We start from the raw sequence: 24,908 nt of genomic DNA on the forward strand, positions 1-24,908 counted from the left end.
TATGTGGACTTAATTATCTGACTTGGTATGAAACAGCCTTTATAATCAAGAAAATAGTAGCACCTTGTTAAAAGGAAAGCTTCCTTACTGTTGTTAATAAATATTCCAAAACTTGTTTATGAATATTGTCACTTATATCCTGAACCCAGCGCACCGTATATTCATTTACTTGCTCCAGTTAACCACAATTCCATAATACCTTATACATATGTGTGTGTATAATATGGATATAGAGATGTTTATCAAACCTCTTTTCAAATTATGTTACCTCCGTTAACTGACCAGTGAGCAATTCCACGAAAAGCAGACAAACCATCTGATTTTTTAAAATTTAAACCGCAAGAGATGTTCACTCTCCTTTTTTAATTTCACTGCTTGATAAAAACCTATTTTCTGATAACATATCTTTAGATCTATAAAGTCAATTTCCCTATAACTCTTCACTTATGTAAATACCCTTAATACACATGTATTTTTCGACCGTGATATTGTCTCTTGGTAGAAAAATGCATTTATGTATGAAGTGACCCTGATGTTAATATTATACGGTGAGCATGCAAGAGGAAAGGCTGCTTTTAAAAGTAATTTATTTATAACCCGATTCATCTCGAATGGTTGGGTCTGGTTACAATTTTGTGGGCGGGAAATAAGCATAAAACCCCACTGTAATAGAATAAATAGAATAAAGCAAGAGGTCAACTTCAAGCAGGAAAATAAATCCTGCAAGTTAGCCCTTCTGGCCACCCAAAAGGCAAGTCTTTCAGAAGAAGGAGGACCTCAGCTTAGCAGCAGAACACAGGCCTTGCACCCCAAAGGTCCCAGGCTGAACCCCAGCATCTCCAGGTAGAGCCACCTGAAGCCCTGGAGAGTGACTGCCAGTCAGTGTCAGTGATACTGAGCTGGATGAGCTAGCGTTCCAGACTTTAGAAAGTGCTTAGGTTCACGCTTTGGGCACTTTCCAATGGGAGAGTTTTTATAACGAAGAATGCCCCTCTTTGTATTTTGCTGTTTTAAGCATGGCATGAAGATAGAATGGTGGTGAGGCGCTTCTAGGGACAACAGGGGACAAGACAAGTTGGTTCTTGCCTCTTGCCTTGAGCAGCAATCCTTATTTTTTTGTAGTTTCAGGGAAGGAAGAACCACCACCTCCAGGGTAAGTAACGCTTGATGGTAATTGCCTCCTGGGTTCCTCTTCTCCCCTAGGTGGAGAGCTGGCTGAACCGTGTGCTGGACCACATGCGGGCCACTGTGAGACATGAGATGACAGAGGCTGTGATGGCTTATGAGGAAAAGGCAAGGGAACAGTGGCTTTTTGACTACCCAGCACAGGTACTGCTCTGTTTCCTCTTCAGATGAACAATCTGTGGTGTGTAGGGTGGGCTAAGCATGGTTCTGGGGCAAATCCCATTTTATGCCTTCTTAGCTTGAGTAGCTGTCATTTCTGCTGCACCTGGGACTCAGCTATACAGCTGCAAATATAATGTTTTGAGTGCATTATACAAATGTGCCACTAGATGGTGAGCTAATGGTAAATTCTTTTTTTTTTTTTTTAAGCATTTCACAGCGTTTTTTAAATATATGTGTAGATTCAGCCCTGGTCAGTCTTGCGATAACTGACCAGTGGTAGCCATTCTCTGAACATCAGCAAACAGGGAGTTGCTTGCACAGAATTTAGTTGCAGGTAAAACAAGCAACAGTGACAGAAATGGAAAAGCCCAATATACCCAAAGGCCTGGGCAAATTTCACCTGCTGCTGAAATTACAGCAGTATCCTGGTGAGACACACTTCAGAGCAGAGGACATTTCAAAGGTGAGGGGCCACCACAGAGAATCTTCCCACAGGTCTTTAACTCCACAGAATCTCATTAGGTGTAGGGACCCTCAGGACTTTAAACACCATAACACCTTCAATTAGGCCCAGAAGATAATAGGCAACTAGTGCATTTTTTCCAGATTTGATGGACAGTGTTAGAAACCGAGGTATGAAAACTAGGAGCTAAATGGCACCTTAAACACAACGGAATGTCTAGGCGCACTTTTTTAATAACCAGAATACAAAGCTGAAAATGAATGAACTGCAGCTGAAATAATATTCATTTTTCACATGGTCTAGTCCTTCCCCTGCGCACCCCCCTAAAATATTCTTAAGAGGGTCTCTTCTCCAGTCTTCAGAGAGTAGCTGGAAGTGGGGAGGCAGAAACAGGTCCTCCTTTCCTTCTACTCTGCCATTTTAATCTGAAATCTTAGGCCCAGTACAGCGCCCAGAACCCAGAAACGGCTCACAAAATTCACGTAGAACAATGGGAGTTTCAAAGCACTCTCAGTGCTCTGGGGTACCCGCTTGCACCCTGGCTGCGAAATTCTCATCAGATGCTGCTTCTGGTTGTTAAGCCTTGATTGCTTACCAGAGTTCAGAATTGAAGTGCAGCCTAATGGATCATTGGGAAGTAGGAGTCCTATGGAAGCTTCCTGGAAAAAAAAAAAAGGCTTCTGTAGTCTGAAAAAAATATTAGCACATGAGCCTAGCTGTGGGGTAAAGCCAGTGGGAGAATGAGGAGCTTGCATACCTCAGATCTTTGCAAACTGGGTGAAAAAAGCAGCGCCTGCCCTGGAAGTAACGATGGCTAACAGTAAAGCATTAACAGTTGAACTTTTTATAATTTTCCACCCTCTGCAAACGCTCGCTCCAATTTAATAGCTTTTGAGCTGGGTAAGTGCTTTAAGAATTGGGTTGCCAGTGACTAAAGATTATCAGATGGTTTTACAGCTCAGAGGATTTTAGTTTTGCTATAAAAGAAGAAATAATAATAATAATAATAAATTTTATTTATATCCCGCCCTCCCCAGCCGAAGCCGGGCTCAGGGCGGCTAACAACAATAAAACAGCACAAACAACACTTTAAAATCATTCATTATAAAATTAATTAATTCAAGCCACTGGCAACCATTGGGCCAGAGCTCTGCGAAGATTGCCAATGGAGGGAGTCAGGCTGTGCCCTGGCCAAAGGCCTGGTGGAACAGTTCTGTCTTGCAGGCCCTGCGGAAAGATGTTAAGTCCCGCAGGGCCCTGGTCTCTTGTGACAGAGTGTTCCATTTTCTCCATATGTAATAAATAGAAGCTTGGAGGACATGGCTTTGCCTTTTTTAAAAAAATAGACAGTGGTACCTCAGGTTACATGCACTTCAGGTTACATACGCTTCAGGTTACATACTCCGCTAACCCAGAAATAGTGCTTCAGGTTAAGAACTTTGCTTCAGGTTGAGAACAGAAATCGTGCTCTGGCGGCGCGGCAGCAGCAGGAGGCCCCATTAGCTGAAATGGTACTTCAGGTTAAGAACAGTTTCAGGTTAAGAACGGACCTCCGGAACAAATTAAGTACTTAACCCGAGGTACCACTGTATTGAGTGGTGGTTGTTTTTCCAATATGGAAATCAAAATTTTATTAAGAATGTCGACACTGAAAAAAAATATGGGTGGTATTTTCACCAGTTTTTGTTTTTTTTAAGAAGTTGGAAATATTTTTGCTTCGAAACCATATGCAAAGCTTTATGGCATAGGTCTTTTGCTTACCCTCATTTATGAAAAAGCACCCCTTCCTGATGATTTATTTTGACTTGCAATATTTGTTAACCTACCGTTTCTATCTTTTGACCTTTAAGTGGCAATAATTCTATATATCACATTTTTATGGCTTCTCATAGATTATCTAATGCAGGTGGCCAGTGGGGATGTTTTCGGGATGCGGAATGTTTAAATCCCAGGTTTTATTCTAGGCCATAACTGCATGATCTTTTGTGGCCATAACCCTGTGGGAAGGTATGGCCTTTGAGGCATCTTTTTACTTCAGGGTAATCTTCTTCCTTTGGTGGATTTTTCATTTGATGAGTTGCCATCTCCTGGGAACATTTGCCCATTATATTGGGAAACACTGGTTAATGCTGGAGAGGGTGTAGTGATGGAAAAAGACAATCTGTCCCAGCTTATGTCTCAGAGAAAATTCCTGAAGTATCTCTGGACTTACTCATCTGTAGCAATTTTATACAATGGTGGAATACAGTACTCCTGTAGTAAAGCATTGTATCACAAGATGAAATCCTTGTAGCCTTTTCCGGAATTATCCACAAATGTATTTTTGGTGTCTTTTTGTTTCGTGACACAATTTTTTACCACATATTTCTTCATGGATATTCTTCTATGAATGAAAAAAAAATCATTTTGGGAGGAATTCAGCATCATGCTAAGAAGATTATGACTATTATTGTTTATTGAATTTATATACCACCCTATACACAGAGATCCCTCTGTTAGGGCAAATATTTTGGGTTGCTAGACAGAATAACCCCCCATGTCCTCCCCTGCCCCATATGCTGTTCCACAGATTCTCCTGACCCCTCTGACACAATTCCGATGTGTGGGGAGGGGCAGAAAGAGAGGGAAGGAAAACCCTGTTGCTAAAGCAGAAGCCCCTCCACAGGGCTTCCATTGACGACACTCATTAGTTGAATCCCACCCCTTAGACTCTTGTGGCCTAGAAATCCACCCTTTATTTCTGACTTTGCAAAGTATTCTGGGTTTCTTTCTCTTTCCGAGGTGGCACTCACCTGTACTCAGATTTGGTGGACCACAGAGGTTGGGATTGCCTTTGCCAGGCTGGAAGAAGGCTATGAGAATGCCATGAAGGAGTACTACAAGAAGCAAGTGACCCAGCTGAACACCCTCATCACCATGCTCATAGGACATCTCTCAAAGGGCGACAGGCAGAAGATCATGACCATCTGCACCATTGATGTGCATGCTCGAGATGTGGTGGCCAAGATGATCGCTCAGAAGGTTTGTCAAACAACACAAACAGCTGGATCTTTTCCATACTGTTTTTATCAGGATTACAGGAGCTTGTGCATTGCTAGTGAAGACGAGTAGTTGGCTAAACCAGCACTGGGATTACTTTGAAGCCATGCTGCCATTGCTGTTTGCCCTTTTTACATCCTAACTCAGGGTTCCTCAGGCCAGTTTTCTCAATGTTAGGATGGTGATATGCTGAACTCATCCTGGGATACAGGAGGGAATGTTTGGTTCTTGTTCCAGGTGAGAGCTGGGGTGTGAGTCATGCCTAGTTTTTGATTCGGGTCTTTGAGGTGGGTCAATGGCGTTATGTGTCTTAGCTAAGGTAGTGTGGATATGGGATTGGTGGTGGCAGGTAAGAGTGGACAAAAATATACAGGTGGGAGGAAGGCAAGTTAAATCAAAGCCCTTGCCCACTCTGCTTTATCTGCTGTATTTCAGAATCTGGGGACACTGGTCAATTGGCCCCCTGGCCTGGTCATGTAGTTGCTAAATGCCAGGTGTGTCTATAATACATCATTGATCATCCATTATTTGATTGTGTATGATGGGGCATACTTGTCATGCATAACTTCGACCTTGGCAGATGGGCTGGGAGGCCTATGCTGACCCAGCTGGGTGCTCGGTGCAGCACCATTCCAGGTCAGAGCGGGAGGGAGGAGGTGTTACAGTTATCCAGAAGAATTTCATAGTCTTTACCAGGATACCAACTGGCAATGTGCGTGGGTTTGAGGGGTTGTTTGTGAATGTTTGGCCAAAGAGAAAGCACAGGGATGTCGCTAATGTACCATCTACCCCACTGCTCTGCAACCTCCCTGGCCGAGCTGGTGAATGAAGTCTTGGATGTGGTGTGGAGAACCCTACCACAGTGGATTGGGGGGGGGGGGGGCTTCAGTGTCTATGCTGAAGCTGCCTCAAATGGACCAGCTTGGGACATCATGGCCTCCATGAAAACCATGGGGCTCTCTCAGTACATTAATGTTCCAGCCCATGTAGCTGGGCATGCCCTTGACCTGGTCTTTGCCGTAGAATGGATTGCTAATGCTCCATTATTCCCTGGAGAAGTTTGCCCTGAATGTAGCTACTCCACTTGCAGGGATGGGGGACCCACTGTGTTGCTCTGGGGGATTTTCTACCCGACCTGACTGGCACTCCTGTCAAGGCACTTGCCTCACTGTGGAATGGTGAGATGTGCAAAGCCATTGACTTCATTGCCCCCAAGTGCACTCACGATTGCTGTGGAACATGTAGATCACCTTGGTATTCCAGCTGTACCATTTGCCCCTTCATAAGCAGTTTAATGTTGATTTTCTGCTCTGCTCTTGAAGGTGGACAATGCACAGGTGTTTCTTTGGCTGTCTCAACTCCGACACAGGTGGGCAGATGAGGAGAAGCACTGTTATGCGAACATTTGTGATGCACAGTTTCTATATTCCTATGAATACCTTGGGAACACACCCCGCCTGGTCATCACTCCTCTGACAGACAGGTAGGTATCTGGAAGGGCTCAGACAAGGGAGCTTTGCAGAATCTGTTCTCCTCACCCTCCCATTTTGTTTTGGCAGAAATTTGCTATTTCGGATGTGCAATTCACAAAGCATTGATGGTTTTGCAGCTCCAGGCTTTTTCTTTTTAAAGAATTTTGTTTTTTTAAGGACAGGGTTTTTAATAGTGCTCTGCTGTTTTTGCTGTTTTTATTATCTACATTTCAGTATATTTGTTTTCATATTGTTTTGATTTCTGTTACAGTTTAATTGTTTTTAAAAATGATTCTCTTTTATATGTTTTTAGGCTTTTTGTGTGTTCTTTCTGTCTTGTTTTAATTTGTGTAAGTTGCCTTGAGTTCCAGTATGGGAAGAAGGCAGGATGATGATGATGATGATGATGATGATATTTTCCTTCCTGTTTGAAGATGCTACATCACCCTCACCCAGTCCTTGCACCTAACCATGAGTGGGGCTCCTGCAGGGCCAGCTGGCACTGGGAAGACAGAGACTACCAAGGATCTTGGGCGAGCTCTCGGCATCATGGTGTATGTTTTCAACTGTTCAGAGCAAATGGACTACAAGGTAACTTTTAAGAAACAGTCAAGAATAATAGCATACTAGTAAGATTCTATGTAGAGAGAAAACTCAACTAAATGCTGGTTCATTAGGGAAGTTTCTCTTAAAGGGTATGGTGAGGACTAGAAATCCAAAACTCTGCAGAAAGCTAAATACATATAATTAAAGGTAAAGGTAAAGGGACCCCTGACCATTAGGTCCAGTCGTGACCGACTCTGGGGTTGCGGCGCTCATCTCGCTTTATTGGCCGAGGGAGCTGGTGTACAGCTTCCGGGTCATGTGGCCAGCATGACTAAGCCGCTTCTGGCGAACCAGAGCAGCGCACGGAAACACAGTTTACCTTCCCGCCAGAGCGGTACCTATTTATCTACTTGCACTTTGACGTGCTTTCGAACTGATAGGTTGGCAGGAGCAGGGACTGAGCAACGGGAGCTCACCCCGTTGCGGGGATTTGAACTGCCGACCTTCTGATCGGCAAGTCCTGCTACACATTTTTGTTTGTTTGGAGACACTGCATTTATAGTTAGTTCTGACATATTTTCATTCCACTTTCTTTGTGGTGCAGTCCCACTGGGAAGTTTTTTTCTGCACAATCTGCATTGATTTGAATGGGATTTGTATAAAAACAGAGTAGTGCTGTGGTGAAGCATGATCGCACTCAAGCTTTGCAGTTCTCCCCAGGGCAGATTTATTCTCCTTGTTCACTTCTGTTCCATTTCCCAAAAGCTTACTATTTTCCCTCTTGTGGGAAAATCAGCTGTGGGGCTATATCCAGTTCTTTGCTTTAAAGAACAAAGTTCCCAAAATATTTGAAACACTTTCAGGATCCATCCGCAGAGTTGTGGCATTCTGAGGGGATTGCCCCAGCATCTGACCTGGAAATGAAACTGCCTTAACTACTACAGTGGTACCTCAGGTTAAGTACTTAATTTGTTCTGGAGGTCCATACTTAACCTGAAACTGTTCTTAACCTGAAGCACCACTTTAGCTAATGGGGCCTCCTGCTGCCGCCGCGCCGCCAGAGCACGATTTCTGTTCTCAACCTGAAGCAAAGTTCTTAACCTGAAGCACTATTTCTGGGTTAGCGGAGTCTGTAACCTGAAGCGTATGTAACCTGAGGTACCACTGTATTGCTACATCGTGGCCAACAGACAATGCTAGACCTGAGTGCAGCTACCTTCAATGCAGTCAGCATTGTGTGTTTGCAGCAGCACAGCAAAAAGTAGGTGGGGCTGTTTCACTTTCAAGTCAGGTGCTGAGACAACAGCCTCACACAGTCACAGTTTCATAGGTGTGCGGCATCCTGTTTTGAAATCAAAGCTTAAGAAACATTTCATTAAACTAGAGCAGGGGTGAAGAACATCTCTTCCCCCTTGCCTCTGCCTCTGCCGCTACTGCTAATCCACAATGTCCATCTTTCCTGACTACTGACAGTGCTTTCTGGGACTTATGGGAGTTGTAGTCCAACCATCTCTGGAGGACTGCAGGTTCCCCAGCCCTTGTCTAAATGGCCCTTCATTGCTTCTCATTGATCTAAGTAAGCAACCCTAGAATTATTCCTTCATCTATTTGAGCTCGGCGTGCTGTCAGCCAGTACCAATCATCTTTAAATGGGTGGTTTGCATATAGGTAATAAAACTGTACAATTGAGAAACTCATCCAAGTTCATCATTGCTGTTATTAGCTTCCCCCTTCCGTTCCCTTGCTCTTTAGAAAGTGCCTACAGAACAAATTGCTCATGAGACTAGAAATAGGTTGTATACACATTTCACCGAAACAAAATAGGTGGGTAATTTTGCTGTCCTTTCCCCTTTTTTGTTGCAGTCCTGTGGGAACATTTACAAAGGCCTTTCCCAGACTGGTGCTTGGGGCTGTTTTGATGAGTTTAACAGAATTTCTGTTGAAGTTTTGTCAGTGGTGGCTGTACAGGTAAGTAATAAGTAGGAAAGAAGTGTAAGGCAGGGATGTGCCTTGAGATCTTGGCTGCATTTGGATGTCACACAAAACTATGGTTTGGTGAGACATGAATGAGCCTAACCTCCTCCCAATCTCTCCTCTCTTCCCTCTTGCATGGCCTTCTGTTTCTGCTTTCAATTAATCATGGTTTATTGCTGTGTCCAGACTGACAAACTGTGGGCAACGTTAACTATGGTTCATTTAAAATAAGCCGACTTCAAACTACGGTTTCTGAAGCAGGCTTGTTAAAACTGACCATAGTAAATCTTAACCACAGTTGCAGTCCAAATAATGTGTCATGTTGTGGGTAAAGAAAAGTGGAAGCAAGGGCTTTCAAGCTATTCCTCCTCTTGGCTGCATGGAAAGGAGAGAGTGTGCGCAAGCCTAGAAGGAGGCAAGGCTCCTTTATGTCTTGCTAAACCATATTTTAGTGTGATGCCCAGAAATGGTCACTGTTTTATGTTATTCATTCTATTTCCACCTTTCCACTGATTAGTCTTCAAGAGAGCTAACGATAAAAACGGATTAACAATAAAATACAAACACAATCCAGTGGAAAAGGACAACAATGACAAGAGCAGAAAAGCAAGTAACCATCAAAGGCTGGAGAGGACGATGTGGTCTGAAACTGGCATCTAAAACATAAGAGTTAATGTCAAGTTAATCTTTCTTGGGAGGGTATTCCATGAATGGGGCAACACATCATAAAAATCCCTATGCCTGGTTGCCACTTACCAAATTTCTTCAAGATAGGGTTACCTGGATCCAGAAGAAGTGGGGGGAGGCTTGGTTTACTGGTTTTAATATTGCTTTTAACGTACTGTGGTTGTATTATTTGGAAATGCAGTTCGGCCCCATTATAAGCATAATTCCTCTTTTATTTTTGTTGAGTTCCAGTGCTTGACAGCTGTTGGGTGAGGTGGGAATTCTGTATATCAGCTTTGCCTGGTTCCAGGTGCAGAAGTGGTGTCATAAATGGACTAAGAACGTGGAAGCTGTAGGGTACTGAGAGGAACAGTAGCTGAGGGGCATTTGATCTTGCTGTAGGGATACTCAGTAGAAATAGAGAACATAATGCTTCTATGGCAGTTGTAGCATAGCTATATGCCTCTCCTCCTTTCTGGTTTAGGCAGTGTTATTTGGCAAAGGTATGTACAGTTGCGAAGTGCTGTGTACAGAAGTGCTCTGTGAAAATATGAGGCCTGTGCATTTTAAGTGCTGTGTGTGTAAAAAGCCCACGTAGTAATCATTCAACACTGTTGAGCTTGTTAACGTGCACTGCCCAGGAAAAGATACAAAAGGGTATTATCTGATTAAAGGAGAAACGGTATCCTCAGATAAGAAGGCCCTAGTCAATTCAACGTTACATGTTTTTTCTCCATTAGTTAGACTACTGAAATAAAATAAGCAGAGCCACTGTAAAGTTATCATCATAGTTTTAAATACAATTTGGAATGTTAATGTGATGGTGGGGAAAGCCCTAATCAGATGCTTGTCTTGTCAAGTGTTGAGTGTCTTGTCAAGTGTAGGTTTTGTTTGAAGACAGCCTGTTAATACAGAGATTATCTTGAGCCAGTAAACATGGCGTTGATGATCTGTTTTTCCTCTCAGAAAGCAGCACAACAGGAAAAACATTCTTGACATTAAACCCTCCAAAGAATAATAGTCAAGACGATGAATCTCTGCTTCAGAGGTGCAAGCCACACAGCAGAACAAAGCAGGCCATAAAGTTAGCAAGTCATGTATGTTGTAGTAGATGTGCTAGTCTTGCTATTAAACATTCAAGGCAGCCACTCGCAAAATCTCACTTAACTTCCAGGTCAATTAAAATTCTACCTTGGATAGCTTAGCATGTATAGATATTGCATTGTTGGCCCAAAGCAGTGGGTGTTCTGTTTTAATTAGCTCTTAGCCTTGAATATATTCCTATGATGTTGGCTATGCAGAGCCATCACACAGGGGGATAAATGTATGCTATAGACATTTTCCCATGGCTTGAAGGGTTTTCATTTCTTTTATCCCAGTATCAATGAATCTATATAGCTGCTCCTGCCTTGGCTGGTTTGGAATAGTCCTGGTTTGCAAGGTGGTGATATGTCACAGGCTTCCTCATTCCTGCTTCCATGACCCATCCTAAATTTTGTTCCTGGATTGCATGAGAACAGCTCACATTAACAGTCAGGTTCTGTCAATGGTAGGCAGGGGTCTTTCTGGCCTAAATTTAATGTTCATGCAACCTTACATGTGGCATGGAAAAAAAAGAGGGTGGAGAAAAATTATTCACCCCCCTCTGCCCCATTACAGCACTATAACTGGGGGCCACCTGATGAAGTTGGCTGTGGTTTCAGGACAGACAAAATAAAGTATTTCTTCACCTAAAAGCATAATTCATTTATGGACTTTACTGAAGCAAGAGGTGGAGATGGCCACTGACTGAGATGGCTTTAAAAGAGAATTAGACGAATTCATGAAGGGTAGGTCATCAATTGCTCATTAACATTGGAATCAAGTGGAAAATCTTCAGAGGCAATGTGCCTCTGGATGCCAGGTGCTGGGGACAAAAAATTAGGGAGGGCTGCTGCTCTTGTGCCCTTCTTCTGGGCTTCCTGGATGCAGTTAGTTAGCCACTGTCTGAAACAGGATTGGAGGAGCTCTAATGGTTTGGCGCAGAAGGGGTCATCTTTCATAGGGGATAAAATTTACACTGACAGAGCCATGGAGCAGCCTTTCCTCCCCTTCTTTTTTTTGGGGGGGGGGGGAAAGGGAGTACAGAGGCTCATAAAGATACAGTTTGCTCATAATGTGGCAGCAGTTTTAACAGCAATCACTTAAAAAAGATGATGCAACCCTCTCAACCCACAGAAGATATGCTTAGATATGCTGCAGTGTAGATAAGTGCTCGATTCTAGTATGTACCATAATATCACATAACTTTTTTAGCACACGTTTTATTAAGCAGATTTTTTTATAAAAAATCCGTGGAGCTGGAGAGTGAAAAGCCCCATCTTCTTCCATTTTCAGGTGAAAAGCATACAGGATGCCATAAGGGACAAAAAGCAGAATTTTAATTTCCTCGGCGAAGACATTAAACTAGTTCCTTCTGTTGGCATTTTCATCACCATGAATCCTGGCTATGCCGGCCGTACGGAGCTGCCTGAGAATTTGAAAGCTCTTTTCAGGTAAGATATGGATCACGTTCCTTTTAGCTTTCGACGTTTTAGTATGTTAAAATGTTTGCCTCATTCTTTCCTGCAAGAGTGTTTAGTGGTTAGTAGCTGTTGTTCCCATTTTATGGAACGTCAACTGAGGTTTTCAGTATACAATCTGGCAGCTTGTCATTGCACTGGAAATTGTACCTGGGACGCCCTGCTCCATACCCAACACTATTCATCATGATATCTCCCTTTGCCATGTGTATTTTATTCTACTTTGGCAAGGGCAAGTGAACCAGATACAGTATTTTCCCTCCAAGGTGTAGCCCAGTGCTTAGTCTTCTGGTTTATGGTTGAAAGTGACCAGTCTGGGCTGCTCTGGAGTACGCAGGCTATATAAGTGACTCATTCAGAGCCTTTCATCCAGGTCCTGACTATGCAAGCACATAAGGCTCTTGCTTCTCTATGTAAATTCCAGGAAACACCTGTGTGAGTCGCATAGTATCTCTGAAGTTGTGCTTATGGAGCTGGTGGAGATAGGAAGTCATAGTATTTTGAATGTGATCACTATAAGTGGGGCCTGGGACAAAATGGTTCACTGAGTGCTCCTGTTCAGGACCCTCAGTTCCATGCCTAGGCAGCCCACAACATTTTGCTGCCTTAGGTGGAGCATCAAATGCCCCCTCCCAAGGTCAAGGTGCACTTTATCTATGGCCAACAGAGTTACTTTGGTCCCTAAGGCAGAAAATCCCACAACCATCTCTTTCGCTGGCTGGCTGGCTGGCTGACTGACTGGATGATGATAAGTATAGTGAATAAGTACCGTAACTAATTAATGTGCCCCTAGATTGTGATGGAGGGTCAGGTGTGTGTGTGTGTGTGTGTGTGTGGATAGCTCAGTTGGTTAGAGTGTGGGGCTGACAATGCCAAGGTTGCAGGTTCGGTCCCAGTATGAGACACCTGTATATTCCTGCATTGCAGGGAGTTGGGCTTGGTGATCCTCAGGGTTCCTTCCAGCTCCATAATTCTACGATTCTATGCGTGTGACTTTTGTATGGCTGAAATGCAGGCCTCTCACACAAAAGCAGAGCTCTTCATCTGTTGCTTTGCCTGAGGCCCTTGGGGTAAAAATAAAACAACCCCACCCAATCTCTGGATTAGGACAGTCTTGTGCTAGATGGACAAATGGCCTGACCTTGTATAAGACACCTTCCTGCGTGGCTTGGTTACATGCATACACCGAGTTTCTCTCCTAGGCCCTGTGCAATGGTTGTGCCAGACTTTGAGCTGATCTGTGAAATTATGCTGGTAGCAGAAGGATTCATAGAGGCCCGGCTGTTAGCTAGGAAGTTCATCACCCTTTACCAGTTATGCAAAGAACTGCTGTCAAAGCAGGTAAGTTGCATTTCATTAGCTGTTCTCTATCATCCGATATCACACGGTATTGCCATGTTCTACTTTTGTAAACATCTCCATGATGCATCTCATGGACATCTACATCTTTCTTCCTTTTTCACAATCAAATATATATTTATGAACTGCTGCTCTCCATTATTATTTGGCTTCTGCCTGGGTTTACATTCCCATGCTAAATGCATGGGATGTGTGGTGATGAGCTAGTGTGAGTCCTGGTGTTCCTAGACCTGGGATCTTCTACACACCTCACTGGTCCTCATGATTTCTGGGTCAGGCCCCTTGGGATTCCACCTCCTCACTTCACTTCTTCCACCTGACTGTTTCTGTATTGACTGCTTATTGCCTAGGGAGGCTGTACTTTCAAGTCATTCCAGCACGAAGCTGAGGATCAGAGTTAGAGGAAAGTTAATTTGTGTTCCTTTGATAACATGCTGATATCTGCAGGTACACTTCCAGTGTTTGATGTGTAGTCCAAGTAAAAAATACATTGTCCCCTCCTCTCTCTCATTAGGATCACTATGACTGGGGCTTACGTGCAATTAAGTCAGTCCTGGTTGTTGCTGGATCTCTCAAGAGAGGAGACCCAGACCGCCCTGAAGACCAGGTGCTGATGCGCTCTCTTCGGGACTTCAACATCCCTAAGATTGTGACGGATGACATGCCAGTATTCATGGGTCTGATTGGGGACCTCTTTCCTGCTTTGGATGTTCCAAGAAAGCGAGATCTCAGTTTCGAATCTTTCGTCAAGCAAGCTGTGCTGGAACTCAAGCTGCAACCAGAGGACAACTTTGTGCTCAAAGTAAGGTTGCGGCTTTCATCTACCCAAGCTTTAGGCTGCAGGAGTCCTCTGGGATCTTCTTTACTTAACTTTGTTCCAAATCTGCAATTCTGTGCTTCTGTGAAACAGTCTTCTCTGTCTACTGTAAAAAGGAACTTAGCTAAGGGTGTGTGTGCATGAAGGCATCCCTGGTGCATTTTTGTTGCATGTTCGGGTTTTTCACTTGTCGCCTCCTTTGCATGTGTGGGGTACTTTTGGTCCCCCCCCCAAATGTTGCTGAACTACAACTTCCATCATCCCTGGCCATTGGCTATGCTTGCTGGGGCTGATGGCAGCTGTAGTTCAGCATCATCTGGAGGACCTTAGGTTTCCCACACCTGTTTTATCATTTGTTGCCTGTTTCCTGTTCTTGGTTTGTGGCCATTCACGCATCACATCGCAAGGGACCTTTCTTTTTCTTCTGATGATGACTGCTTTTTCAGGCCTTGAGAACCATATACATTGTTCTAAATTTACATTATGGGAGCAGCCTGGCATGGTTAGTAAAATGGGATGTGGGTACTTTTGTCCACAACGCGGTGGTTTTATCTTGTTGGCTTTTTTGTGTGTAGGTGGTGCAGCTGGAAGAACTCCTGGCAGTTCGGCACTCTGTCTTTGTGGTGGGAAATGCAGGTACAGGCAAGTCACAGGTGCTGAAATCTCTCAACAAGACCTATCACATCATGAAGCGGCGGCCTGTTTGGATGGACCTCAATCCGAAGGCGGTTACCAATGATGAACTCTTTGGCATCATTAATCCTGCTACAAGAGAGTGGAAGGATGGTAAGGGTGTTCTCACATCTTCAAAACCTAGGAAGAGAGACATTTTTCTTGCCACTTGCAATAAATTAAAAATAAAAAAATCCAAAAAATTAATCCAGAATGTGTGCTCTGAGAGTTCATTGCAGGTATGAGATTTTTCTCATCACATTAGAACTTTTCCAGCGTTTTCTCTCACATGTCTCTAGCGCTTTCTGTTTTCATAGATGAGGCTTTCATGAAAAGTAATAACTCGTGTTTCTCTCTGGTGTGCTGTGCAGTACGGCTGCTATTGTTCTTGCATGCTTTTCTCATCTGAACTTTCTTGCAGGCTTCTCCAGAGGCACTTTTGTTTTCTTAATTTCCTTGTATTTCATAAGCACCCCCCCCCCCCGCATATTACTCAAGTTTTTTGCAAGAAAAATATCTTTGGATATGTAATCTTTGGAATTCATTGTATGGTTCCACACTTTCAGTGCCTGGGCCCCCTGAAGTGTAACTATTGCAAGAAGGTGGCCTTTGTGACCTGGAAAGAAGGCAAGGCATGTTTTTTTAAAAAATCTAATTTGAGGTGCCAGGGAGAGAGAGAGAACACAGCAGCCTGAGACCTTACCAGGATATGTTTCCCAGTCCTCTTTCATGGAAGTTGGTCTTGCTTCTGTGCTCCTGTTCAGTTATGGAGTTCCTTGGCCACCCCATAATATCTAAATGGAAATGGCCTTTCCAGAGCTTCCTTGTCCCTTTTCTACTCTCTGAGACATGTGAACTTTGACTTGCTGACGTGCCAGTTCCCTCCCAGGCTTCCTATATAGAGGTTTGGGGCTTCCCCAGCCCCATTTCACTGTTCTTACCCACTGTGTGTGTGTAAGCAGGATAGAATGAACCTTGCATAATATCTTTGCCCTGGTTCTAACACCCTATTTTCTTTGTGGGATTGTCAAACTCCAGGACCATCTATGGTGCATCAAGACCTTCTGGAGTCTCTGCAATTCTAATCTTCCTCTGTCTATCCCTCCACTCCACCCCCTAATATCAAGAGATACTGGATGTTATATCTTTTCAGCACTATATAACCATGCCATTGTTCTCAGCGACAGACTCACTAGTATAGGCCAAAGCTTTGTTATCTTCTTGGGTTTGCCAGCTGGCATCCCTGATGTGTCTTATAATTTTAACAAGTGTGAGTGAAAAGCAGCTCAGGAGCATGACTGACTGAGAGCTGGGGTGTGGCTCAGATTTTCAACTGTGGATTATGAGGAGAATATATATACTATTGTATTACATTCACTCCTGTGATTAGCAGTGAAAATATTGAGGCATCTAACATCATGTACATAATAGTTCCTCATACTCATAAAAGGCAGTTGGGTTATCTTGAAAATGCAAAATATTTGCAAGATACTCTGAAATAAGAAATTTGCTATGGTGCTGAACTACTTAATATGTGGACCCAGAGACATGGAAATATGTTTAACATTGCATGGTATGCTTGCTTTTACATTGCAGCATGAGAGCAGAGTGTAGGGCAGAACCAAGTACATGCTAAATTTGTAACTTTTTGCTAGTACCTAACTGTTTAAAACAGAGGTACTACAAATCCCATAATCTTTGATCACTTGCCATACTGGCCGGGACTGGTGGGCATAGTTCATTTACATCTGGATGGACGCACCTTAGCTCCCTTTGGTTTGTACCTGCATTTATAAGGGAAATTCCAGGGAAATTATATTGGACAAATAGGAAAAAGGCAGCCCACTGTATACTGCCATCTAAACTTCTGAAACTTTTGCTGTGGTTATGTTCTTTCTTTGAAGATGGTGTCATCTTGAGAGGGAGAACAGCAAAGTCATAGTCAAATGCTTTTCATAATCACAGTTCTTCTTCCCCTTTTTGTTCTGAATGGGCTGCCGAGATTTTTTGTTGTTGCTGTTGCTTCTTCTTCTCTGTCCTTAACCGTTCTCAGCAGTATTAAGTGGTCTGGGATTATTTTCAATGAGATTATTTGATCACGCTTATGCATTATCTCCTGAAGGAGATTCTATTCATACCCTGTTGTTTTCGTAATTATCAAATTTAACTAACTGCATCTAGATTTCGCTTTGCTTGTTCGTATGCAAGCTGAATTAACGACAACGACAAAAACACTCGTACGTTTTTAAAGGGAGCGTGCAGAGTCCTCTGAGAATCCCACTCAGTGCCTGTGATCTCTTTAGGATTGTTCTCATCAATTATGCGAGACCTAGCTAATATTACACATGACGGCCCCAAATGGATTGTGCTGGATGGTGATATTGATCCGATGTGGATTGAGTCTCTTAATACTGTCATGGATGATAATAAGGTAAGACACAAGTTTGAGGGCAACAACTGTTCTCGAGTACATAGAATAACCTGTCCTTTGCCAAAAGGCACATGGATGTAAACCATAGGACCAAACTTTCACAACTCTCTTTGTTTCAAGAATCTGAGGGTGGGAACCCTGCAATTTCAGGAAGAAAAAAACAAACAAACCTATATCCAGAAAAACTTACCGCTTGGTATTCGTGCAGTCCCCACATATGGTTCCTGCACCTAGTTGAATGCAATTTGGGAAGATTGTCCAGGGTAGAGACTTGGTGGGTGCCCTGCGCCTTTTGTGAGTTATCAAAAGATTGTTTCCAGAAACTGAAAGGATCTTTAATGCAGAATGCACACTTTCTTCCTGGGATGTTGGTAGGAGCAGAAGCAACAAGGAAGCCATCTATTGTTTTTTGACATAGTATCAACAGGGTTTTATGTAAGTGCCGTTATTCTCATGCTTTAAATAAATGAGCAGTCGGGAGAAAACTAGAGGAAACCTGTGCAACTCCATATAAAGAGTTTTGGTGTTTCAGGGAAGGTACTGTCCTGGGTTGCATACAATCAGTATGCTTCTGAGAAGTCTCTGCAGATCACAGTGCTCTTTGTGTTCCCAACCTGACTGGATCTATCCTTTTGCAGGTGCTGACACTAGCAAGCAATGAAAGGATTCCTCTCAATCCCACCATGAGGCTGCTGTTCGAAATCAGTCACCTGCGGACTGCCACTCCTGCCACCGTCTCTAGAGCAGGTAGGTGGCAAGGGAGAGGAAGAGGGTGGCATTTCATTTTGGCATGGTAGAAAGTGAATGGGGGTTACCTTTGGCCTAAGATTCATGAAGGGAGCCAGGGTAGCCAACCAGCTGCCTTCTAGATGCTTTGGACTGCAATCCTCATCAGCCCCAGCTAGCATGGTTGCCATGCTAGTGATGGCAGACACCTTGTCCAAGGAGCCAGTTGCTGCTGTCGCTGCATAATCATACCAGATTATTATCTTTCAACTACCTATAACTTAAGTTATGTACTGAAGTTCTCACCCTGGGCTAGCAGGAGGATACTGTAGATAGTTATGCAAATAAGGGATCAAAAGTGACGTTCAGTGATTGGATAGTTTTAGAAAATTGTTACAGTTACATTGTACTGGAGCTCTATATAAGCACGCTGACTGGACCCTTCAGTTCAGTTCTGTCCTGGCCTGTGAGTAAACAAGAGCTGTTTGAAGAATCGCTGTGTCTGATATGTTCACCCACAACTTAACAACTTAGATGTGGAAAAACTGGGCAACTCTCTTGCTGACTTCTGATATTTCACATTCCCAGGGATCCTTTACATCAATCCAGCTGATCTGGGCTGGAATCCTCCCGTGAGTAGCTGGATTGACAGACGAGAAATCCAGTCAGAGCGAGCTAACCTGACCATTTTGTTTGACAAGTATCTGCCAATTTGTCTGGACACTCTTAGAACCAGGTACGGCCGAGCACACTGAACAATTCACACAGGTTTGCTTACCCTATGTGCATTTATGATCATTTGTCCTAAGTTCTACATGTTGGCTTCCCCAACTGGTTTCTTGTTTTGTATTAAAATAAGTTCAGCATCGTACCTATGGGACTTGAGAGCTTCTTCCAGTCACAGAAGATGAATCCAGAATGGCTGCCTTCAAAGGATGTCTCTTTGTATCATATAAGCTGCTCTAAGGCTTTTGTGGAGGAAGAGCAGAGTACAAGTGTCATAAGTAAATAATATTTTGCCATTAGGTGTGTCCCTAAGGTTGTTTGCTGTGTAGAGGCACTACAGTGACACCTAGTACAGTTAAACCTTGGTTCTTGAACGGCTCCATTTTTGAACGTTTTGGCTCCCGAACGCTGAAAACCCGAAGTAAATGCTCCAGTTTTTGAATGCTTTTTGGAACCCAAATGTCTGACGTGGCTTCCGCTTGAGTGCAAGAAGCTCTTGCAACCAATTGAAAGCCGTGCCTTGGTTGTTGAACGTTTCGGAAGTCGAACGGTCTTCCGGAACAGTTACGTTCGACAACCGAGGTTTAATTGTAACAGAAAAAAATCTTAAAGCACAAGTATACTATACAAGAAGTCTGAGGAAACCTTTTCATCCTGAGGGCTGCATTCCCTCATGAGTGACCGTCTCAGGGGCTGTATTCCAGTGGTGGGCAGGGCTTCATCCATTCATGTACTTCCCCACTTCACATTTATCCATGTTTCCCTTTTAAGAAGCCACCAATTGCCTTCTCCAAAGGAGGAGACAGTAAGAGCTGTCAAAATTAGGCTTTCCATACCAAGAAAGAGAGTTTTTTAAAAAAGTCCTTGGCTCCCTCATAAATAAGCATTGGGGAGGAGAAGGAACAGGATAACATTTGTAAAAAACAACAAGCAGAAGCTTTTCTATAACAACAACAACAACAACAACAAGAACAACAACAACAACAACAACAATAATAATTTATTTGTACCCCGCCCATCTGGCTGAGTTTCCCACCTTAGCAATTATAGGTGTAGAACTACCCAAACAATATAGAAATTTATTTATGTGTGCAACTACAGCTGCAAGAATGTTACTTGCCCAAAAATGGAAAGAAGAAGTCCCAATGAGAGATGAATATATACAAAAACTTAGGGATTATACAGAAATGGCGAAACTTACCAGAAGAATAAGAAATCAAGATAAACAAACTTTTTAATATAAAAGAATGGAAATGGTTTATTGAATATCTACAAACAAATTGTAAACAGATAAAGACAATGGCAGGATTACTGTAACAACCTGCAGTTTCAAAAGAATATATAATCAAAATAGATGAATTAAAGAATAAGTTAATTTAGAATATGCAGGAAATGATAAAATAATTTTAAGGAACCGCAGAAAGAGGAGGAAGAAAGTTGAGGTTTGAAATGTTAGAACTGTGGTTAAACTATTGAAATGTATATAAATGAAAATTATAAATAAATTATATAAAAAAGGAGGAGGGAGGAGATGAGTGCTTGCATGCACCACTGTGCACAGAATCCACTTTTTAATTAGTATCTGCAGAGGCATTAGCAAAAAAGATAAAATAAATCTTCAATTATCTTTTAACTATTTTAATGATTATGCTATTGCAGTAAGGTTTGTCTTATTCTCATGTTAATCCTTTAAATTATTTCCAAGACCTCTTTTCAACAGGACCTTTGATAATTTGTTCCCTGGTTCCAGTACCAACAACCTAATGAATCTATTTTTGTTGCATAACCTTCCCATATTTTCTTATAATATATTATCCTATACTATCATATACTCCTTCAATCCTCTACTGATAAAAGCTGTTTCTGATAAATTTTGTCTCTGATTTTTGAGCAGAAACTTACATACTTCCTACATTTCCCCCCTTAAATTTAGTCACCAAGCCTTCCTAATGACTTGATTTCTTCTATTACTTTAATTACAGCAGGTTGTCCTGTTCATAGTAGACCCATTGAAATGAATGGACCCCAGTTAGTCAAGTCTTTTAATTTAAGTGAGTCTACTCTGAGTAGGACATTGGATTCAAGGCCTTGACCCAGATTAATTTCTTTAACATTCCCACCAAATGTGTATACAAACTGCAGAACAGATCAAGGTGGGATTCAGTTGGCATAGTAATACCAAAAAAGTGGCTTGTCTAGTGCATGTGAAGGTTCCTGTATGCTGAGGAAGGGGTGTGTGTGTGACTCTGGGTTTAATTTTATTCTAATGGCACGAAGGGGACATGATCCTAGCCCTGTCCACATTTGGATGGCTGTCCCACTTATTGCTTGTAAATGCCCCCTGGCAGCTTGACACTGAAGGCATGCAGCTCTCAACATACCATAGGGTTGTCCATCCTTCATATATGCCATCTCCTGGCTGCAAATGGAGGGCCTATCTATGCAGAAGAATATCAGATGGCAGAAAGGCTCCTCCACCGCACTCTTAGATGAATGAGTAACAACTTGCTTTTCCAATTAGGTAAAACAGGGACCATCTCTCTCTCTCTCTCTCTCTCTCTCTCTCTCTCTCTCTCTCACACACACACACACACACACACAGAGTCACTTGCCCAGGCCATAATACAGGCATAGGCAAACTCAGCCCTCCAGATGTTTTGGGACTACAACTCCCATCATCCCTAGCTAACAGGAACAGTGGTCAGGGATGATGGGAGTTGTAGTCCCAAAACATCTGAAGGGCCAAGTTTGCCTATGCCTGCAATAAAACCAAAGGCTAGAAGTGCACTAAAGTTCAGACTGAAAAGAAGTGTGGATTTTTATTTTTTTGAAGCTGTTATCACTATGTTTTCTAACTGCTACAGTCAGTAAGGCTGTATTATAGCCACAAATGGTGCAGGCAGAGGGGGAAAGGGCTGCTTGATGCCTTGTGTATGCTTCATGTGGAGATTTCAGGGTGAGCAGCCGATGGTTCCAAATACAAGTATATTTTGTACAGCCGGCCATTCCAATAACTATAATTACTTTTCAGCAAACTGCAGGTCTCTTCCGGCTTCACACATCTGTAAATGTAGCCTAAACCCATGTAAAATATGAGATGAAAGGGATTATTTTATTACGCTGTTATTTGACCACTTCTGAACTCATTGCATTTGTGGCAAATCAGTGCCCTTAGCAAGGCTTCCATTTCACTTCTTTCAAGAGGATCAAAGTTTTAGAGTGGCTCAAACTTATGATTACAGTTATTACTTGGCTGCGTGCTGATGGTATTTTATAGCTCTCTGTAGCAGTGGATAAGAAAGATATACACAATGAAAGTTTTAAAATGTTAATGTTCGGAAAGAGGATTTATACGCCTATCTCCTCATATTGTTAAATGGCAGTCATGCTAAATCCAATTAAACTTCATAAGTTTTCAATTCTCCCATTGTAGATTTAAGAAGATTATTCCAGTTCCTGAGCAGAGCATGGTTCAGATGTTGTGTTACCTCCTTGAATGCCTCCTCACCAAGGAAAACACTCCTCCGGATTGCCCCAAAGAGCTCTACGAACTGTATTTTGTATTTGCTGCTGTCTGGGCCTTTGGTGGGTCTATGTTCCAAGACCAGGTAAGAAGATATGTCCTCCTCACAGCATTACTGATTTAATACATTTTCACATTTACAACTAGCAACTGACTGCAAACCTGAGCCTCATCCTCAAAATGGATGGGCCAGAGGATATGATCAGATGTGGTGACTGGTGATCAGTTGCTTGTTGGATTTACCCCAGAGGTGAATGGTCATCCTTACTGGGAGGTGAGATGAGATGGAGTAGAGGAGCCTCCACCCAGTGGCAGGAACATCCCTCAGAAAAGAGGGCTAGGATTATTGAAACTTTTAGTTCCATGTAAGCTTCCTCAGGCCTTTTGTGTGTGTGTGTCTTAGCAGAAACTTCCAGATTTAAATGAGACTTGGTGGTAGCTCTGAACTTGCAATCATATTGTATGCTCACAGTTACTAACTGCAGTACAGTGGTACCTCAGGTTATATACGCTTCAGGTTACAGACTCCGCTAACCCAGAAATAGCACCTCAGGTTAAGAACTTTGCTTCAGGGTGAGAACAGAAATCGTGCTCCGGCGGTGCGGCAACAGCAGGAGGCCCCATTAGCTAAAGTGGTGCTTCAGGTTAAGAACAGTTTCAGGTTAAGAACGGACCTCTGGAACGAATTGAGTACTTAACCCGAGGTACCACTGTATAGCAAAAACCAGACAGTGGTTCTACTTCTACTAAATTCTGTTAGAGAGGCGGGTGTCCTTGTCAAGACCTTCCACGTAAGGAAGATCCTGAAATACTGTTGATGAGCTAGCCTGGCTGGTGTGAGTTATTGCTCATGCTGCTTTCTCCCCATCTCCCAAATAACAGAGATGGGACATTATATGCCACTTCCCTGGAGGTACTGAATAGCCATCACTATTCTAGAATTGATCCAGCTTTGGCATTCAGGTATTTGAAATTTGGGTTTTGTTAGATAACAGAGCCAAGGGACTCAAGTGTGCAAATATGTGCCCTAGTGGAAAACTGCCTCTAACTTTTATCTGAGAGGGGATGGTCTCCAGACTGAGGTTTACTCCACTTAAGTAAATCTGATGTGTTTGCATCTCTGGAGGAAGCCATTCCCATTCCCTTCCCTGCCAGTCCAGTCACTCATTCCCAGCATGAAATGATGGGTTCTAGTAAATTATAGTAACCAAACAGCATGGTTTCAGATGGCATACACTTCGAACCTAGGACTAGGCATATCTGTGCTCTGAGAATGAGGTAGGATCTACAAGAATTTTTTTAAAAAAAAATCAGTCTGAGGGCTCTGAAACTCTGATTTTCCTGCCTTCTTAAACAGTGTCCCCTTAGGCACAGGGGAAGAATAGAGCTCATTCTTCACAATTTTTGACTGGCAGGTGGAAGATAGGAGGGTTTCTCTCTCTGTGATTATTCTGTATTTAAATCAGCCTCATTATCCAATTATTTATATAATCCTGTTTTTCACCTCTGTTATTTAGTCATTAGTTTAGTATTTCATATCATTAATGCAAGCCTAGGGCTCATTCCTCATTTCAGTATTCATGTTCTCAATTTTTGATGACAGTAATGATTGGTGTTTCAGTTGCTCCAGAGTTTGTTTGGTGGAAATAGATTCTAACACTTCTTCAGGAGGGAACAGCATTTTTCCAACACCTATTTTCTATGTCTCAGGCTCCTGTCTCAAAGATGAGACAAGATGCCTTGATTCTTTCTCATTTGACTTCTTTGATTCTTGTTGTCTTGCATGCCTCCACCTAGTTATAGATAAACAAATCACAACCCATTACAATAACCCATGGCTTACTCTTATGCTTGCATTATTCCATAGAAGAGTGGAGATGAGCATGCACCAACATTTAGCTCCTCTTGGTAAGGCCCAGTTAATTCCACTCTTCATTTGGAACCTAGGTATCTGAGTTGATTAGTTTTTCTGGTTCAGTTTGTTTTATGCTGTGGGGCAAAGCAGATGAAGCCATTTTACTATATACATTTCAGTTGTGAAAGGGGCTTATGTGTTTGAGCTTTGCAAAGCTTATTATTTAAGCAGAAAAAGAAACAAAAGGAAATCCTGACCTTTGTGTACATAGTAAGATTAATATGCAGTGTTGAGAACTATGATCACTTCAGGTAGTAATGTATTAATCAAAAATTTTAATGCAACAAATGACTGATGACAGTTGTTTTAACTAACAGGAGGGTGTGTGTGTGTGTGTGTGTGTGTGAGAGAGAGAGAGAGAGAGAGAGAGAGAGAGGCCCACTTCATATGTAATAAGGCTGCTCAATAAACTACAGTTTGTTTGACCATGGGGGACACGGGTGGCGCTGTGGGTTAAACCACAGAGACTAGGACTTACCGATCAGAAGGTTGGCGGTTCGAATCCCCGCGACGGGGTGAGCTCCTGTTGCTCAGTCCCTGCTCCTGCCAACCTAGTAGTTCGAAAGCGCATCAAAGTGCAAGTAGATAAATAGGTACAGCTTTGGCAGGAAGGTAAACGGCGTTTCCGTGCACTGCTCTGGTTTGCCAGAAGCGGCTTAGTCATGCTGGCC

General features: G+C 42.7%; 1 protein-coding gene across 1 annotated transcript in view; it reads left to right on the forward strand.

Moving 5' to 3' along the window:
- DNAH9 (dynein axonemal heavy chain 9) overlaps window positions 1–24,908 on the forward strand; it is a 183,395-nt gene that overhangs the window by 36,025 nt on the left and 122,462 nt on the right. Inside the window, exons 24-36 of the mRNA XM_083429627.1 lie at window positions 1,204–1,329; window positions 4,592–4,831; window positions 6,172–6,332; window positions 6,756–6,912; window positions 8,731–8,835; window positions 11,884–12,041; window positions 13,271–13,409; window positions 13,942–14,229; window positions 14,820–15,030; window positions 17,220–17,347; window positions 17,986–18,094; window positions 18,662–18,809; window positions 22,233–22,407. Of these exons, the coding sequence (XP_083285753.1) occupies window positions 1,204–1,329; window positions 4,592–4,831; window positions 6,172–6,332; window positions 6,756–6,912; window positions 8,731–8,835; window positions 11,884–12,041; window positions 13,271–13,409; window positions 13,942–14,229; window positions 14,820–15,030; window positions 17,220–17,347; window positions 17,986–18,094; window positions 18,662–18,809; window positions 22,233–22,407 (2,145 nt within the window). The remainder of the gene's footprint in view (window positions 1–1,203; window positions 1,330–4,591; window positions 4,832–6,171; window positions 6,333–6,755; window positions 6,913–8,730; window positions 8,836–11,883; window positions 12,042–13,270; window positions 13,410–13,941; window positions 14,230–14,819; window positions 15,031–17,219; window positions 17,348–17,985; window positions 18,095–18,661; window positions 18,810–22,232; window positions 22,408–24,908) is intronic.

This window comes from Podarcis tiliguerta (genome assembly GCF_965153285.1).
Source record: "Podarcis tiliguerta genome assembly, chromosome: 2".
Classification (NCBI taxonomy): domain Eukaryota; kingdom Metazoa; phylum Chordata; class Lepidosauria; order Squamata; family Lacertidae; genus Podarcis; species Podarcis tiliguerta.